At 40.7% G+C, this 19,997-nt stretch overlaps 2 protein-coding genes across 4 annotated transcripts in view; one reads left to right on the top strand and one right to left on the bottom strand.

The window, feature by feature from the left end:
* PPFIA4 (PPFI scaffold protein A4) overlaps positions 1-1,699 on the bottom strand; it is a 149,946-nt gene extending 148,247 nt beyond the window's left edge. The window contains exon 1 of the mRNA XM_072997086.2: positions 1,078-1,699. The gene's annotated coding sequence lies outside the window, so the exon portion shown is untranslated. The remainder of the gene's footprint in view (positions 1-1,077) is intronic.
* Positions 1-17,523, top strand: part of TMEM183A (transmembrane protein 183A) — a 32,044-nt gene extending 14,521 nt beyond the window's left edge. Inside the window, exons 1-8 of one of the 3 annotated variants that reach the window (XM_020782508.3) lie at positions 1,726-1,963; positions 2,047-2,136; positions 7,893-8,045; positions 9,235-9,394; positions 12,554-12,734; positions 15,054-15,128; positions 16,671-16,826; positions 17,170-17,523. In XM_020782508.3, coding sequence (XP_020638167.3) covers positions 1,858-1,963; positions 2,047-2,136; positions 7,893-8,045; positions 9,235-9,394; positions 12,554-12,734; positions 15,054-15,128; positions 16,671-16,826; positions 17,170-17,352 — 1,104 coding nt within the window. In that variant the 5' untranslated portion in view covers positions 1,726-1,857 and the 3' untranslated portion in view covers positions 17,353-17,523. Of the gene's footprint in view, positions 1-1,725; positions 1,964-2,046; positions 2,137-7,892; positions 8,046-9,234; positions 9,395-12,553; positions 12,735-15,053; positions 15,129-16,670; positions 16,827-17,169 lie in introns of those variants that run through there. The other 2 variants (XM_020782509.3, XM_072997101.2) reach the window with 2 other exon arrangements.
* Positions 17,524-19,997: the final 2,474 nt, after the last annotated feature.

Raw genomic sequence — 19,997 nt, 5'->3', positions numbered from 1 at the left:
TTGGGAATTCAAGCCTAGATTAGGAATGCTGAATGATCAACATGGATGCACACTATCTGATCAGGAGAAAATAAAGAGAAGTTGGAAACAGCATAGTGAAGACCAACACAGAAGGGACAAAAGGAAGATAGATTCCTTTGAAGAAGCCTATAATGAAGAACCTGCAGTTCTAGAAAATGAAGTGAAATCTACTCTGAAAGCACTACAAAGAAAGAAGTCACCACGGGTAGATAGAATGCCAATAGAATTATTTCAAGCCACAGAGAACGAATCTGTCAAAATCTTAACAAGAATATGTCAACAAATATGGAAAACAACAATAGCTCACAGACTGGAAATGCTCAATATACATTCTAGTCCCTAAGAAAGGAGATGCCAAGGAGTGCAGTAACTATAGGACCGTTGCTCTAATTTCCCATGTAAGTGAAGTGATGTTCAAGGTGTTACAGCAAAGGCATTACATGGAGCGAGAAATGCCTGATGTTCAAGCTGGATTCTGAACAAGAAGAGACACTCATTATCCCATTGCAAATACTGTATCCACTGGCTACTGGAGCACACCTAAGAATTTCAGAAAATGATCATTCTGTGCTTTAGATAAAGGCTACAGCAGAACCTTTGACCATGTAAATCATGACAAACTGTAGGCTGTTCTGAAAGAAATGGATGTGCTCCCGCACTTTACTGTCCTGATATGTATTGTGGACAAGAAGCTACCATTAAGACAGAATATGGAGAGACAGAATGGTTTCCTATATGCAAGTGTATCAGGCAAAGGTGCATTTTACCTCGTTCAATCTGTGTGCGGAACATATCATACCAAAAGCTGGACTAGATCCAGAAGAAGGAAGAATGTAAATTGGTGGAAGAAATATCAATAAATTAAGACATGCAGATGACATAATTTTACCAGCAGACAGCAGCAATGACTTGAAACAATTTCTGATGAAAGTGAAAGAAGAAAGTGCCAAAGCAGGATTGCAGTTGAACATTAAGACAAAAATCATGACTACAGAAGAACAACACAACTTTAATGTTGACAACAGAGAAATTAAAATTGTTAAAGATTTTACATACCTTGGTTCAATTATCAATCCAAATGGAGACTGCAAAAACTCAGAAGCCTCAGCAATGAAGGATTTAGAAAAGACCATCCAGTGTAAGGATGTGTTGCTGGAGGCCAAGGCCAAGATCATCCACATGCTTGTATTCCTGATTATCACTATATTTGGGTGTGAAAGCTAGACAGTAAAGAAAATTGCCAGGATGAAAAATGATTCATTTCACATATGGTGCTGGAGGAGAGCTTTGCAGATACCCTGGACTGCCAGAAAGATTAACAAGTGGTTCCTAATCAAATCAAGTCTAAACTTTATCTGGAGACAAAAAAAAAATGAGACTCAGGCTGTCATACGTTGGGCACATCACGAGAAGGCAAGACTAGATTGGGGAAAAACAGTAACACTTGGAAAAATGGAAGATCAAATAAGAGGTGGATTGACTCGATCCAGGAAGCCACAGCCTCGAGTTCACAAGAGGTGAGCAGGGCTAATGAGGACAGGGCATTATTGGAGAGCGCTCATTCAGAGGGTCCCCATCAATCGCAGACTTGACTTGACCGCACGCACATAACAGAAATAGCAAGAAGAGCCCCCCGCGCCCGCCGCCCTTGTCGCAACTTGATGACGCTCAAGGCTACGACGCAAAGGAGTTGCGCCCATATCGCGCGCCGCCCTTGTTTCCGTATGTCGCGAGAGCCGCGGTGCGGTGGGCTCGTCGTGCCGGCAGGAGCGGAATGGCCCAGGAGCCGACCGCAGCCGGCGGAGGAAGCTCAGTCGGTTGGCGGTCGCTGCGAAAATGGCCCCCCGCGACAGGCCGGTAGCGGCGCCCCCTTCAGCCATGCGAAAGCGCGGGGCCCGGAAGCGTCTCAAGTCTCGAGCCCACGACATCTGCTTGGAGCGCGGTGAGTAGCCTGGCCCACTCGCGCCTGGTGGCAACCATTGTTCGCCGAGGGGCCTCCGTAAAGCTGTCGCTTTCTCTCCTCAGTGACCGTGGCCGACTATGCCAACTCGGATCCCGCCGTGGTGAAATCCGGACGGGTGAAAAAGGCGGTAGCCAACGCGGTGCAGCAGGAAGGTGAGTTGCGCGGGCTTTGGAAGAGTCCCGCGAAGGGATGGCAGGTGCTCTTCTAGCAGGAGAAGAACCAGGTTTTGAGGTGCCTTTGAGCTTTGAAAAAGTTCAAGGGCTGTCCCGAAAGCAGCGTTATTCTTTTCCTACCCTAGAAGCTACTTCTTTCTAGGAAAGCAGAAACATGATATTTGTCATGGGCTGGCAGTGACGGAAAGGTCACTTAGAAAGCCCATGTTGGTGGGGCAATCATAACGTTTTGTATTTTGATTTGTCGCATAATTTGATTTAGTTTCCTGCCACTTGTCATCAGGTTGTCAGCTTTGTGCAGGTCACACTTTTCAGAGTCATGTAATTCTGTTCACTCGGTGGAACTAAGGAGGTTGAATTTGTGTTGCATAACTTTATTTTTTCAGTAGTGTCACATAAATACCAGGATTGTATTTGTTTGCAAGTTCAATATGCAAGTGGAGAAGCTGCATACTATCACATATTATGTGGAGCTAACATGTAGCACCTAAATATAGTAGACATTGTCTAGAAGGATGGGATATAAATCTAATAATAAATAAATATTAACCTGTGCTGAGCCAGTGATCTTGCAAATGCTCTTACTTGTATGCCACTTGTGTTCAAGTCATATTAATCTAATACAGGAACTATAAATAGAATCAGAACTCTTAAGATGTTTTCCTTGAATATCTGTCTTCTTTTGGGTTTTAACTCTGAATAGAGAGTTCTTAAAATGAGAATTGATGTAAGTGTACTTATATATTTAACAGGTAGTAGTTACAAACTACATTAACTGTGTAGTGTTGGTGATCGAAGCAAGGTTTAATTGTTAGTAGCTTACATTTCTGAAACTGATTTTCTGGTAGCGATAGTGGCTGCTTCTAAAAGAGTAGAATATGGGTTTTCCTAGCTGGTAGTTTGGTGGCTTCTCTGACAGTATGCCCCTTCACAAATTCCTGCCTTGTCATGGCGAAAGGGCTTGAGTAATTCAGAGAAGCTATGGGCTATGCCATGCAGGGACACCCAAGACGGACAGGTCATAGTGGAGAGTTGTGACTAAACACAATCCACCTGGAGCAGGAACTGGCAAGCCACCCCAGTATTTTTGCCCAGTATATTTGTTTCTCCATGGACAGAAACAAAAGGCTAAAATATATGCCGCTGGAAGATGAACCCCTCAGGTCAGAAGGCGTCCAACATGCTACTGAGGAAGAGCAGAGCACAAGGACAAGTAGCTCCAGAGCTAATGAAGTGGTTGGGCCAAAGCCGAAAGGATGCTCAGCTGCAGACACACCTGGAAGTGAAAGGAAAGTCCGATGCTGCAAAGAAAAATATTGCATAGGAACCTGGAATGTAAGATCCATGAACCTTGGTAAGCTGGATGTGGTCAAACAGGAGATGGCAAGAATCAACATTGACATCCTAGGCATCAGTGAACTAAAATGGATGGGAATGGGCAAATTCAATTCAGACAATTCTCATATCTCCTATTGTGGGCAAGAATGCCATAGAAGAAATGGAGAACCCCTCATAGTCAACAAAAGAGTGGGGAAAGCTGTACTGGGATACAATCTCAAAAATGATAGAATGATTTCAATACAAATCCAAGGCAGACCTTTGAACATCACAGTAATCCAAGTTTATGCACCAGCCACCGATGCAGAAGAGTCTGAAATTGATCAATTCTATGAAGACTTACAACACCTTCTAGAACTGACACCAAAGAAAGATGTTCTTGTTATTATAGGGGACTGGAATGCTAAATTAGCGAGTCAAGAGATAAAAGGAACAACAGGTAAGTTTGGCCAAGGAGTTCAAAACAAAGCAGGGCAAAGGCTAATAGAGTTTTGTCAAGAGAAGAAGCTGGTCATCAGAAACACTCTTTTCCAACAACACAAGAGGCGACTCTACACATGGACATCACCAGATGGGCAATACCAAAATCAGATTGTTTACGTTCTCTGCAGCCAAAGGTGGAGAAGCTCTATACAATCAGCAAAAACAAGACCTGGAGCTGATTGTGGCTCTGATCATCAGCTTCTTGTAGCAAATCTCAATCTTAAACTAAAAAAAGTAGGAAAAACCACTGAGCTAGTAAGGTGTAACCTAAACCAAATCCCTTATGAATACACAGTGGAAGTGAAGAACAGATTTAAGGAACTAGATCTGGTGGGCAGAGTGCCTGAAGAACTAAGGAGGGTAGCTTGTAACATTGTACAGGAGGCAGCAACAAAAACCATTGCAAAGAAAAGGAAATGCAAGAAAACAAAGTGGCTGTCCAACGAGGCCTTACAAATAGTAGAGAAGAGGAGGGAAACAAAATGCAAGGGAGATAGGGAAATGTATTTGCGAAGGCTTTCACAGCTGGGATCTAATGGTTGTTGTGGGTTTTTCGGGCTCTTTGACCATGTTCTGAAGGTTGTTCTTCCTAGCGTTTCGCCAGTCTCTGTGGCTGGCATCTTCAGAGGACAGCACTCTGCTCTGATGTAGTTTGCTTGGGAGTGGAGTATTTATGGCTGTGAGATAGGCTTTTGTCCTTTTCAGGAGATGGGTGATTAGTGTTTCTTGTTGTGGGTGTATTGTTGTGATAAGGAGGAGAGATTATCTGTCACTGTGATTGATGGGTGTCATTAGCTGGTCTTTTGTGTGTAGTGATCCCCAGTCCTTGTGGCTGGGTACAGTTCATTGACCTTTTGCACGCTATATTTTTCAGAGCTGGGAGCCAGGTTTTGTTGAGTTTCAAACAACTGGAAATAACTGGTTGTTAGGCAGTGTTGGAAGAGGGCCTTGATGTCTTCCGGAAAGATCTGCTGGATGAGTGTCAGGGTGTCTTTTATCGGTACCTCAGTGAACAGAGCTACTGTGTAAAAGCTGATCAGTCTGTCCCCAGGGTTGAGTTTTAGGGTACTGATCTTGCTTATGAAATGTCCTGAGTCTTTGATGTAGGATGAGATTTGTCCAATGTGGGTCTGTAGGAGGGTCGCTAGGTGTTTGGCTAATTCATATGTTGGGGAGCTGATGGCACTTACAGTGGGCCTGAGTGGGGTTGAAGCCTTGTAGATTTTGGGGAGTCCGTATAGTCTTGGTGGGAGAGCTTCTGTCTTACAGATTCGTTGAAGGACGTTGGGATGCAGGGAGGAACTCCTGATCAGCATGTTTGATTGTTTTGTGATTTTGTTAGTTGGGTTCTCTTTCAGTTTTCTGTAGGTGGTAGGGTCTAGAAGTTCCCTGATTTTGTCCTTGTATTATTCTGTTTCCATGATTACTGTGGCATTGCCTTTGTCTGCTGGCAGGATGATGATGTCCAGATGTGAGTTCAAGGACTTGATGGCATTTTTCTCCTTCCTTGTTATGTTGCTTTTTGGGGTTTTGCTTTCCGTAGTATCCTAGTCACTTCACCTCTTATTTCTTCTGCTTTTTCTTCTGGAGATAGGGAAAGTTACAGAAAATTGAATGCAGACTTCCAAAGAATAGCAAGGAAAGACAAGAGGGTCTTCTTAAATGAACAGTGCAAAGATATAGAGGAAAATAAGAGAAAGGGAAAAACCAGAGATATCTTCAAGAAAATTGGAGCTATTAATGGAACCTTTTTTTAAATAATGGACAAGATAAAGGACAAAAATGGTAGGGACCACATAGAAGCGGAAGACATCAAGAAGAGGTGGCAAGAATACACAGAGGAATTATACCAGAAAGATTTGGATGTCCCGGACAACCCAGAAAGTGTGGCTGCTGACCTTGAGCCAAACATCCTGGAGAGTGAAGTCAAGTGGGCCTTAGAAATCATGGCAAACAGCAAGGCCAGTGGAGGTGATGGCATTCCAGTAGAACTATTTAAAATCTTAAAATATGACACTGTAAAGGTGCTACACTCAATATGCCAGCAAGTTTGGAAAACTCAGCAGTGGCCAGAGGATTGGAAAAGATCAGTCTACATCCCAATCCCAAAGAAGGGCAGTGCCAAAGAATGTTCCAACTACCATACAATTGCACTCATTTTACACGCTAGCAAGGTTATGCTCAAATCCTGCAAGGTAGGCTTCAGCAGTATGTGGATTGAGAACACCCAGAAGTACAAGCTGGATTTCAAAGGGACAGAGGAACTAGAGACCAAATTGCTAACATGCCCTGGATTATGGAGAAAGCGAGAGAACTCCAGAAAAAAAATTACTTCTGCTTCATTGACTACACAAAAGCCTTTGACTGTGTGGACCACAACAAATTATGGCAAGTTCTTAAAGAAATGGGAGTGCCTGACCACCTTATCTATCTCCTGAGAAATCTATATGTGGGACAGGAAGCAACAGTTAGAACTGGATATGGAACAACTGATTGGTTCAAAATTGGGAAAGGAGTACGACAAGGCTGTATATTGTCTCCCTGCTTATTTAACTTATATGCAGAATACATCATGCGAAAGGCAGGACTGGAAGAATCCCAAACCGGAATTAAGATTGTGGGGAACTAATATCAACAACCTCCAATATGCAGATGATACCACTCTGATGGCCGAAAGTGAGGAGGAATTAAAAAACCTTGTAATGAGGGTGAAAGAGGAGAGCGCAAAAAAATGGTCTGAACCTCAACATCAAAAAAATTAAGATCATGGCCACTGGTCCCATCACCTCCTGGTAAACAGAAGGGGAAAATATGGAGGCAGTGACAGATTTTACTTTCTTGGGCTCCATGATCACTGCAGATGGTGACAGCAGCCACAAAATTAAAAGACGCCTGCTTCTTGGGAGGAAAGCGATGACAAACCTAGACAGCATCTTAAAAAGCAGAGATATCACCTTGCTAACAAAGGTCTGCATAGTCAAAGCTATGATTTTTTTTCCAGTAGCAATGTATGGAAGTAAGAGGTGGACCATAAAGAAAGCTGACCACCGAAAAATTGGTGCTTTTGAATTGTGGTGCTGGAGGAGACTCTTGAGAGTCTCCTGGACTACAAGGAGATCAAATCTATCCATTCTGAAGGAAATCAACCCTGAGTACTCACTGAAAGGACAGATCCTGAAGCTGAGGCTGCAATACTTTGGCCATCTCATGAGAAGCAAAGACTCCCTGGAAAAGCCCCTGATGCTGGGAAAGCATGAAGGCAAGAAGAGAAGGGGACGACAGAGGGCGAGATGGTTGGACAGTGTCACTGAAGCTACCGACATGACTTTGACCAAACTCCAGGAGGCAGTAGAAGAGAGGAGAGCCTGACATGCTCTTGTTCATGGGGTCACGAAGAGTCGGATACGACTTAACGACTAAACAACAACAACTGACAATATGAAATATCTCACAGTTTAATGCCTTATTGCTTCAGATTCCTTGTTACCACTGTCCTCTTCCTTATTCTTAAATCCCAGTTTTAACCTTATTCTTTGTTAGTCCATTGCTTTCCTTCTAATTCTTTTTTAAAAATTTTCATATTCCCAGGTTAGTTTCCTGTTCTTTGACCAACCCCTGTATAAGCTTTAATCTCATCTGACAAGCTTCCTTTATTAAAGAACCTAGACTGTAAATTGCTTAAGTTCAGTGAGCTTTCCATGCTGACAGGGATTTCAGCTCACTGAAGGTTTCACTACCACAAGCATAGTGCAAGATAGAGCAGAGATTGAGCTTTGAAAAATGGAAGTCACACTGTATGTAAAACTATTATTTTTCCATATTAATTTTCCTGCTCTAGGGAAATTTGATTACTGATGTGAACTTAATCATGGACATTTACCAGTTCAATATAATGTTTGTGTTTGTGGTTCTAGTAAAATCACTCTGTGGCTTGGAAGCATCTTGTGTACCTACTGATGAAGTATTATCAGTGGAAGAGTCCTGTGGCAGTAGCGATGAGATGGATTCTAAGGATTTAACTAATGATAGAATATTGTCTAGCAAGAAAAAAAGCAAGAGGCATAAAGGTAAGAACAGTGATCAATTTAATCACTGCATGCAGTGGTTTCTCCTGAGATAGCTCCCATTTGTCACTAATTGCTTCTGTATGACCTGTGTCTATGGTTTTCTATATGTTGTTGGAGTGCAGTTTTCATCATCTTTAGCCAGCAGAACCAATGGAAAGGGATGATGAGAATCACAGTCCAGCAACTCCTGGGATTCCAAGTTTCCCATTTATTATATAATTGCTCAAGAACGTAGATTTTTTAAATGTATTTATTGGCACACAACTTTCTCTCCCATGCTGCTATATGCTGAGAGCCAATGCCAACTAAAGCCAGTTTGGTTTTATGTTAGGGTTCCGATCCCTTACTGAGAGAGGTAGGACTGGTTTTGTATTAGGGTTCCGATCCTCCTCAGCAATAACACTTACTGAGAGAGGTAAGACTCATTACTCTTTTGTGGAGTATTGTAAAGGTTTAGTGAATTGTCATTCTTGAATTGGCCTTCTCAGCCACACAATACGCTGTTCCAAGTCCTCCATTCAGAGCCCGTTACCATAGTCTCTCGAGACTGAAGGATGCCTAACTAAAAACACTTCCCATCTTGCAGAAATTTAGCTTGATAATTAAATTGTACTTGTTTGTGAATAAAAGCGAGCTTTATTGGTTTATGACTTACATCATTTTATTAACATTCTTGTACAGGTTCAGAGGAGAAGGTATGCTGAACTGGTACAAAAGATCCTGAGGCTTACTTTCCCATTAGCAACATGTGCATTATATTCCTACTTTTTCCTGTGACAACATAGCTAAAATAGACTTTCTCATTTTGCTATAGTAACCTTACTATTATATTCTGAACATATTATATCAGAATCAGTCAAGACAATGTAGCCTCTTTTTGCAATAAAGGGAAGCTTGATTATTCTTCTAATTCTTCTGAAGTCACATTGGCCCAAATGCTCTTACCTAGCATATCTCAAACAGCGTAACTTGTGGAGAACAGTTTCCCCAGTTGAGGAATCACCATAGACCTACAACTCAGTCAGCATCTGATAATATGTGGAGTTAATATATACTATAATTTCTTAACTTGGGGCTGTTCATCCCCCAAAGTTATACCATTTGCAGAACTACATGAGGATTTTGTCTTTGATTTCTTGCTATCCATGAAGATACAATAATGGTCAATAACACTGTTCATTGTGTTCAGAAAATTCTGATGGGGTAGCAGGCAAAGAATATCCTATCGATATTTGGTTGATGCTGGCATCCTACATACGTCCGGAAGACACTGTGAATTTTTCTCTCATCTGTAAAAGAGCCTGGACTGTTACTTGCACTGCTGCCTTTTGGACCAGACTTTACAAAAGGTATGACCGCCTGTAAAGACATTACTCAGACAGTGCTCTTGCAGTTTTAAGGGTTAGGGCTGGTGATTCAGTTTGAAGGGGCTTGCATAGGGAATAGTTTATGTATGAAACGTATACATGTTTGTGTTGATTTTAAGTTCTGAAATACACTTATGATGTGAAAGTGACACCACATAAGGCTGCTGACATTGTCAGGTGGGCAATTTTTAAAGAAATTAAACATTTGTATTCGCGAAGGCTTTCACGGCCAGGCTCTAATGGTTTTTGTGGGTTTTTCGGGCTCTTTGGCCGTGTTCTGAAGGTTGTTCTTCCTAATGTTTCGCCAGTCTCTGTGGCCGGCATCTTCTGAAGATGCTGGCCACAGAGACTGGCGAAACGTTAGGAAGAACAACCTTCAGAACACGGCCAAAGAGCCCGAAAAACCCACAACAACCAAATTAAACATTTGCTACTTCAGTCCCAAAGCACTCATAGTTCCTATGTCATCTCTTTCATCACTGGGAAACTGTGGAAACCATGGAATGAGAGAGGTTTTTAATTACAGAAAATCAGTGTCACCGGGATTTATTGGCAGCGGATACCACCACAGTTAGTTTCCCTTGGTGGAGTGCAGGCCTGCAAGCCTGCCCTGCATGCAGTAAAATGTGTACAACGATCACATGAAATGCTTTGCCTGTTGACTCATAGCAGGATAACATATTGAGATTTTTTTAATCCAAAAAAGTCAAATGATAGCATATTGAGATATTTTTAAAAATAAACAAAAGTCAAATGACACTTCAGAATTTCATCTTGCAGGTTCAAAGGGAAGGGAAGGTGATATCTTTATTAGACCACTAAAAATCACAGACAAATGCTAGCTTTCAGCCCATGCAGGCTTTGTCTGACTGGGCACCATCTTATGTCGATGGTGCACAAAAAATACCAGAGTTCCAAAAAATCATGGCTAGATCTCTGTGCTAGTGTGAAAATGATGCCTGCAAAACCAAGTCAGGAATGTTTTCGGGGGGGGTGGTGGTGGTTTAAATTCCACCTATGACATTATTAGAAATTGTTCCAAACTTGCCAGACAGAAGCTGTGAAACAATTAATCAACAAAACCAAGAGGTAACCAGCCTAATGAAGACCCATACAGACAAAAAGCAAGCATAAAGCTTAAAGTTTTATTATGCAGTCATAGACCTGATTATATAAAGATAAATATATAGAATAAATACATAGTATAATATACAATCTTGCTATAGCATTTTGCCAATTCTCATAGTTGAAAATAAAAACTTTGCCACTAACTATTATTATTTTATTCTCTCCAGACAACAGAAACTTCAGATAGCCTGTGGGAGGTAGACCAGTACACTTACTCATGCTTGAACCAAGATATCGAATACATTCGTTCCTATATAAATTATAGTGGATATAAAACGTTTACACACCTCTGTTAAAATGTCAAATGTCTTGATGTAAAAAAAATGAGACAAAGATAAATCATTTCAGAACATTTTTCCGCCTTTAATGAGACCTATGAACTGTACAACTCAGTTGAACAACAAACTAAAATCTTTTAAGGGGAGGGAAGTAAAAATTAAAAACTGAAATAATATGGTTGCATCTGTGTAATTTCTTTCCCGCAGGGACAGTGCCTTTCACCGTATGGGGTGTTATTAAAACGCCCTTTTAAAAAGGCTGAGGGAAAGCGGTTAAACCTAGCCCTTGAAAAGGCAAAGCAGTATCTTGGTGCTGTAATTTGGTATAGGTAGTTAGCTGCTTGGGGAAGTTAAAATTTAGGCCAAAACACAATGGTGAACAAGTCCTGTCTACACAAGCTAGAGAGTACTAAAAGTCTGTATCTTCGATACATTGAATACATATTGGCTTAATGCTGCCTTGAGACTGTCTCAAGAAGTTCATAGAGAAGCCTAAGAGATGTAGTTTTTCTATAAATCCCTTATGCCGTGAACTGGCAAAGACATCTTTCTGCAAATAGTATAGGTAGCCACTGGTTATTGGTGCATAGACCACCTTTAACCAAAAATGAAATGCATGCAGCCACGCTTGGCATTCCACTGAGGGCGTACCAGCTTCAAGCCGCAGACTGGCTGAAGAGGCACATCTTGGCATGGCAAATAAGGATTGCAACGTATTTGATAAAATGCTTTCAACGGAGGGGTTAAAACCCTTAATCCAAACAGTGATACCATACAACAGCTGCAAGCATTTGTTTGCTACCTTTTAGTGGTCTGATAAAGGTACCCTTCCTTACCTTTGAATTGTATACAAGAACCATATGCTTTTCTTTAGCTTTTGTTAATCTTACAGGTGGTCCCTTATTTTTCATTATAATCTGCCCCAACTGCAGTATCCTTTTCTCAGCATAAAATCAGCATCTTCATTGTGTCAGTTAGGAATTCTGAATCTGTTTTTCAACCATTGCTTCACTGCCACCTTCATGGTGTCAGCATCTCATAACAATTGCCATGAGTCACAAGATGCAAGATCAGGGCTGTAAGGGAGGTTAGGTTAGGGCTGCACAGCAGTGCATGATTGGGTTATGCAGTGATCACTTTGAATCATGACATTCATAAGCTGCTTATACTTTTCATCTAAATTGTACTTTAGCTAGCCACAAAATTGGTGTACATTACTTCAGAAGAAGCCAAGGGAGGGCACGCATTACATATGATGCTTGTTTCTAGTTAGTGGTTTTACAGAACCCTCTGGTAGAGGCACAGAATTTGTTGGATGACTTGGGTCATGATGCACAACCTTCCCCTCATCAAGGTACATGAGTGTGCTATATAGTATAGATTCTTGATTGATTTACATTGGATTTGTAAATGTTATTACTCTGTATGCCCCATTCTAGTTGTGAGGAAACCTTTCACTTTGATCTAATGGAATTCACCCAAGTGTAGTATGAAGAGAAGGCTACAAGATACTATGTCCCAGTCTATAGATGTTAAGATTCAGGCTATATTCCCATGACTTGGTGAGAATTTGTACTTGCCAGACTGAAATGGATAGTTGATTTGACATGGCGCGTATACACAGCAGTCAAGGTAAGTTTGGGAGGGGCAGGAGGGAATCTGAGTAGTTACGAACTGCTTCATTACTTCCATGGAATTTGTTATTTGTCTTAAATGTGGGTCTGTTTTCTCCTAGGCACTACAACAGGAATGCATGCCTTCCAATTCGTTTACAGCCAGAATCGATAGAAAAGATGTACTGCCTTCGTGCATGTGTAATTCGTTCTTTATATCATATGTACAGACCTTTTGTTTCACAAATAGCCAGAAATCCAGCTATTCCAGATACTACTCCGAATACTCTAAAAAATTCAAAAGTAAGTAACTGGATTTCAGAAGTGTGTCTATCCAGTTGTCTCTTAAAACAGTGAAGTACATGTGAATGAAGACATTCTGAATAGATTCATATTTATAAGCAGTACTTTTGTGCGTCTCTACCTGCTGTTTGTTAATGCTTTAACTCTGGATTTTAAGGAAGATTTATTATACTGTTGTTTTCTGTTTGACCTCTCAAAGGAGAAATTAAGTTGTTCAGTCTTAAACAGAGTATGTGATTTCCTTCTGTGTATAAACGCGGATCTATCCTTTTTTCCTGAATAGCTCATTAGCAGTTTGTTGCATGACTAAAAACAACCTTGTTCCATATGCTGGGGTTAGCCAATTGCCAATCTAATGGGAATGGAAGATTTAGCAATTTGAATAGTTGTTCACATCACAACGGCTTTGGTGTCCACAGCTAATGCTACTATCATACTAACAATTTGTGCAACCTTTTGGGTGTAAAGAAGTAATAAAAACTTGCAAAAGGAAATTAAATGTCAAAAGTCTGTATTGTACCAACAGTTATGGTCTGGCTTAATTTGTAAAAGCAGAGAAATCTGGCATCAGTCTCATTCTCTTGCACCTTGGCATTACTAAAATGCAAGTCATGCATTTGTACGTGCAACAGTGCTTTTGTACACTATACATCTACAGAAGCTTTATGCTTCCATTTTAGTTCTCTATATTTACCATCTTTTCTCATTAATGGGAGATAACTGCATACCTTGAGCATGCAAGGCTGGAAGACTTGATCCTTTTGGTTACTTAATCCAGCTTTTGCTATTTAATTTCCTTTTCTTTTTCCCAGTGTAGTTTCTGTAGGACACTGGAGCCGTTGTGGTGGCAGCAGAAGCTTGTCCTTAAAGACACCCCCACTGTTTGGAGCAGCAGGCTACATGGTACACATCAGAAGGGTAGGAAATCTGACTTGTGGATGACGTCCTCTGCCCCTTAGGAGGTATTCATGTGCATAAACTAATTTCCTCCTTATGACTAATATTCAAGGCTGCTCAGAAGCAAGATCATATTGAGGGAGCATGCTTTTGTTAAGCCACAAAGGGACACTAGCCTGCATGAAAGCTTGCTGCTGCATGAATTACAGTTTGGATTGTGGATGTCTCCTATATAGTCTGCTTATAATGAATACAATGCTTATATGAAGGCCATTCTCTGCACAATGTAAAACTGAAAGAGAGAGTATTTTCAGCTATTGTCTTTTGGATGGGAGGGTGGCTGCCACATAATATATTTGCAATATTTTTGAGAGCCGAAGGAACATGTGCGTACACGCATACACACACATACTTGCATCCACACACGCACAGACAGGCCAGATAAAAAGGCAAGGCAGGCTGGATGTGGCCCATAGGCCATACTTTGGAGTAAGAAGACTTAATTTGAGCTGTAGCTTGAGTTTACTTTCATTTAATCTGAGAGCATAGAAACATTTGTTTGAATAGCACTGTAAAGCTGGTATTCCATTTCCACTTGGTTATTTGTGTTTTCAGAACTGAAATTCTGCAAAACGTCTTGGTGATATTTCTGTTTCTAAAGCTGAGGTTTGCCTTAACCTCAAGTTCTACTTTTGGATGCTCATAAGGGGATTTGCTTAAAACAAGGAATTTGTCACACAAAGCATAGTAATCCCAAACTGATAAATTGTAGTAAAATGGAAGCTGTCAGTCTAGTGTATCATTGTTGCATAGAAGCAAACATATCCATCCCTGATGCTAGTCTTGAACTGAAGATCTGTCAGCACTGTGGCTGCAGTTGTTGCAACAAGCCCCCACCCGCATGTAATTTTTGACCTGCCATAGAATGGTCAAAAGTATTCTTACTGCTCAAGAAACATTAACAGAATGGGGGGAAAGTTATGTTCAGAGTAGAATCAATGAGTTTAAAGGTTGAACTTTAAACTGTTAGAATTCTTAAGGAATATGCCTTCAAGAAGACTTCCCAAACTTTGCATTTCCTGCAAAAAAAAAATAACAGTAGAGAATTGTAAATGGTTTTCCTTTGTTATCATTGCTAATTATCAGCCCTTAATTTCCTTACTGATAACTTTTCAGTATGAACACCGTACACAGTTAACTGTGTTGTATGATTGCTTTGGTGTTACGTTTCATTCATTGTTCATGTAGAATCAGGATAGAATCATAAGCAAGCATTTTTGCTGCCCTGTTGTACTTAAAAATATAACAGATTCTTATTAATGGCAATTCAAACTTTATTAATTAGACTTTGTTTGCACAAGCTGCTCTATGTCTTTGTAGTTTCAGTTGACATATCACCAATATTTCTCTCTTCTGCATCAGTGTCTGCTTTTTTGGTCAAAAAAAGTTGACCAACAATCTTCACTGTGGGAATTCAGCTTCAAATTCCAAAGGCAGGTGAGTATGCTAAATATTTACCAATATCAGTGCAACAACATTTCGGAATAGCTTGTCTTCTTATATCCTGCTTTTCTATTATTAATGGCCAGAGCTGCTTACACAGAAGAAGGAAGCAATATATTAGGCCAACAATATTGTCATATTTAAAACAGTCATAAAAAGTAGCAATTTGAAATACTGAGCTGATTGATTAAATTTAAAAAGCAGTGAAAGTTAGTTGGCAAGTAAAAATACTTATATGCCAGAAAAACTTTGGATTGAAGATTCTTGTGTTAATGATTATGCATCTCAAGATAAGACAAATGACCTTTGATAGCCGATTTCTGGAACTCAAGGTAACCTCTAAATGTCTGTACAGCTATTTTTCTGTTTTCATTGTTAAAATATTAAGCAAAGGTGGTTTACCTAACTGCATATTTGATGGTTGCTCTAGTTTCATAAAGTATGTGTTCTGAAAATCTGGCCTTTCCCTTTTAGGTGACCAGGTTGTGACTTCTACAGCAGTATGGGTTTCTGCTTTATTGTGATACAGTGTATGCCCTTCCAAAAGGATTTTCTGTAACAGGAAGACTGCAATATATAAACAGATTAATTATATGTGACTGGCACAGTGTATGAAACTACTGTGTTCTTCGTTGTGGTCTACATGTATACACACAAATGGGTCATTATGAACAAAATGTGTAGTCCAAAAGTTTACGACGCCTGCTTTAAAAGTCGCAAGAATAGTATTACTTAGTATTAAATTAGCTTGCTTCTGTCTCATAGACAAGTAACTGACAACTGGTTCACAGTCTCTGAACTAGAAGATACATATTCATCTGAAATCATGTCATGGCAAAAATTAGTGCTTAAAATTGAGTACTGGAAAGAAATTTTTCCTTTAAGCTTTTGCAAATTCTTCATATAGAAAGCTTCAATGCAAGGGCAGGCGTTGCCTACATAAAAGGGTATAAGTGCAGTGGTGCCTCGCTTAGCGATGTTAATCTGTGCAGCAAAAATCGCTGCTAAGTGATTTCATCGCTAAGTGATATTTAAAAGCCCATAGAAACGCATTAAAATGCCATTAATGCGTTCCTGTGGGCTTAAAAACTAACCTTAAGCGAAAATCCTCCATAGGGGCGGCCATTTTCGGTGCCTCTAAAGCAAGGAAACACAGCGGGCGGCCATTTTGTTTATCTGGCGGCCATTTTGGAACCGCCGATCAGCTGGCTGAAAATGGGGGCTTTGCGATGATCGCTTCCCTGCGATCATCGCAAAGCAAATTTTTCCCATAGGGACCATCGCTAAGCAATCGCAAAAGCGATCGCAAAAACATCGTCGCAAAGCGATTTCTTCGTTAAATGGAGCGATCGCTATGTGAGGCACCACTGTAGTCAGAAGGCAGTCATAATCCTCCAAAGACAGCTCTTCAAGTTCTCTTGCAATGGAATATGCTCTCTTGCTTGCCAAATCTCAGTTCGCAGGCATGGTCTTCAGTTGTGACAGTGTACCAAAAAATCTATTTCTAGTAAACTTAATGAATATTTTTCTTTTGAGTCTCCCAAGTTTAAGAATAACTGTTTGAAACGTCTCCAACCACCCATCCGGTACAAAGATGTCCACATGAACCCTGATCAAGATTGCTGCCTCTTACAGATCACTACTCTTGACTTTATATATGTTCCTGTAGTCATGGGAATGATAGTTACCCTGGTAAGTGCTGGGAGTTATCATCACATCTTTAAAAGTATGCACAAAGCAATCCTTATAGCAGTCTTGCTAGATTAGAAATTACGTCCATTATGTTCCAGTAAAGATTTAGTACTGTTTGTTAACAGGTGTTAACTGAATCAAAAGCCTTTATGGTTAAAAATTGAATAACAATGTAGTCTTTCCAAGAAATATATTCTTGAAGTATGTACAAGCTCAAATACTGTAAAAAATAACCTCTCTTGTTTCACTTTTAGTAGAATTAGGAGGATGTGAGTAATATTTTATATTGGAAGAGTCTCTAAATCATGAAGAGATCTCTTGACTTTTTTGTCTTGTTTTGCAGTTCTCAATTAATGTGAGCACCGATATGAGGCATCACAGAGTGAAAATGGTGTTCCATGATTCTCCAGTTTGGAATGGCAAGAAACCTAGATTTGACCATGGAGTGCAAGTTGTAATGGACCCTGTATACAGTGTGCGTCTTTTTGATTGGTGGCACCCACAGTTCCCCTCCTCACACATCTGAAAAATCTGTATGATCTCGATAAATAACTACATTTGATCATCCAGTCTGTGCAGATATTTGATCACCTGTGTGGAGAAAACAGTTGTAATGAGATTGTATACACAATTAAGGGATTTTATGGTCCAGGTTGGAAAAACTTTGAGATAAAATTCTTTTTGTTGCTACAGAAAATGGTCATGTATTCTCCTTTACGAGAACATTAGCATATTGGGTGTTAGTCATTTGAGAAAGTGAAATAGGAATAGCCCCAATTCTTAAAATGCCCTCCTACTCTGCTATACTAGTTCATATAGGGAGAGTATAAGGAGTAAAGTGTTAATTTCCTTATCTACTCCTTATCTAGGAAGAATATGATGCAGTCCTTGGCAAGTTATGGGTGCGCAGCCTGTGCCCTCCCCAGGCCTACCCTGCGGCACGGCCAGATGTTTGCCTCCATATTGTCACCACCCTTCTGCTACTGTCACACAGAGGTTTAAGTAAGGAAAGTCACTCTCTCATGTCCTCTTTCCCATCAGAATACAACTGTCCTGTTTCCCAGCAGAACCTGAACTACTGGTAAGAGGGCCTACAAAGACAGTCATGCCTATGCTTTCACAGCACAATTACTGAGAAGAAAGAGAACTCACTATCTTTTCCACCTTGGTATCCTGAGGAACTTTGGCCCAGGGGGAGCCTTTGGATTAATTCCCATTCCAGTACTACTAGGTAGTATTGGAGGAATGAGATCAAAATTAAAGCCTCCCTTCCACCCCAGTGAGTGCTTGTGTACACTTGCATCCCCTCCAAATCACCACACTGAAAGTAACCCTTTAAGACTATAGAGGTGGTCTACCTTTGGCTGAATTGTATGTGTTGAAAATAATAGGCTGTTTTCAGACTTCATTTGACTTAGAGTAAACCCACTAAAACAATAATATCCTGATTACTGGTTCTGTTGGGTTCAGAACTTTCACTCTAGGTATGACTGAGTGTAGATCCAATGTGCTCACTGCAGTAACTTTCTCATTCTGCTCAGTTTAGTTGGGTCTGATTTTACATGCTATGTAATAACTTCCAATGTATAGCAGAGGTTATGATTAGTAATTTCTTAACGCAGTCTGTGGTACACCCATTGTGGTATAGTGCATAGAGTGCTAAATAAGAAAGCCTGGGTTAGACTCCCCCTTCAGATATGGAAACTCACTGGGGGTGTGGAGCTGCTAAAACCACTCCTTCAGTTTCTCAATTTGGAAGCCCTCTTAGGTTCACTGTAAGTCAGTTCCACCTTGACAGCAACAACAGCATGTGCTACACATTTTCATATTTCAGTTTCTGCAGGACTGCTTGCTATCTTGCTAGCTGTCAAGGGGATTTCTGGGTAGAATGTTCCCCCAAACAAAGGGGAAAGTGCTTCTCCCAGTCTTGGACAACGTGCTCATCTAGTACGGTCATAGGTCACCACATTACATATCTATAGAAAGAAGACAATTGGATAAAATACAGTCACTGAGTATGGTGCTATAGTACGCAGTTGCTAAAAAGAGAGTTAATGTAATAGTTTTGATTGTAACATTCCAAAATACTATTACATAAAATCTAGTTCATTTGGAATTCTGTCTTTTTTTTCTTGAGTAATTTTACAGCACAAGTTGAACATAAATCATTTCAAAGGGGAAGTAAGGTAAGACTATACCCAGGATATCTTTAACCTTTCCATGTTGGGGATGACCCTCCCCCAGTCATATTTACGCAGTGTGTTCAAACTGTTTGGGATAGGTACTAATAAGTTATCAGTACTTTTTCATACAGTAGTTGTAAGATATCTGCCTGTCCCTTCAGACTGATTTGTGTTCCATGCAGATGACATACATGGGAGGAATGAGTGTGATATTTTCAATAAAAAGCCTCAAAGGAAATGGCCAAGAATTGAATGCAGGCATACAGAAGTGACTGTTTTTGGCCAGAAACTGGTGAGTGAGACTAGACCATTTGAGGAAGGAAACAGGAACACTATCCTACTGAGCATGGAAGCCTTGTTGGCCATGCTGCTTAACATAGCTGCCAGGATGCACCACATTTTCATAGAAGACATTAGAGATAAGGCTGGAAATGACGCTGCAGAAGGAGAAAGTGGTCACTACGCAAAATTAGAATAGTGGGAGTGGAGAAAAATTGAAGCTGGCCTTGGCACTATGTCTCCTGTTGTGCTATTGCTCCTTTTTAGGGCCATATGCTACTCCCAGTGACAATCCTGTCCCCTGTCTCGAGGCACCTCTATGCCCAGGATTCCCCCTTCTGCCACCATTTCTAGTTCTACCACCACCACTTCCGGTGCCGCCGCCACTGCAACCCACCACCTGCTGTCGTGTTGTTGTTTTTCCAGTTTGGGCACTCGGGCCCAAAAAGGTTCGCCATCGCTGCTCTACAGTATCATGAGCTCTAGCTGACGTCCATTTGCTTGTGACTTACAGTGACATTATGAAATGGTGACCTTCAGGACGTTCTGTCATTAACAGCCCTGTTCAGGTTTTCCAAACACAAGGGTGTGACTTCATTTATTAAGTCAGTCTCATATTTTGTTTTCTTTTCCAGCTGCCTTCAACTTTTCCTAGCCTTATCTGTTCCTTTCACTCTTGCTTCCTCATGATGTGTCCAAAGTACAATAG

The sequence above is a fragment of the Pogona vitticeps genome, chromosome 4 (assembly GCF_051106095.1).
Source record: "Pogona vitticeps strain Pit_001003342236 chromosome 4, PviZW2.1, whole genome shotgun sequence".
Lineage (NCBI taxonomy): Eukaryota > Metazoa > Chordata > Lepidosauria > Squamata > Agamidae > Pogona > Pogona vitticeps.
The sequence above is the reverse complement of the archived record's forward strand: the minus strand, read 5'-3'. Positions and strand labels throughout refer to the sequence as shown.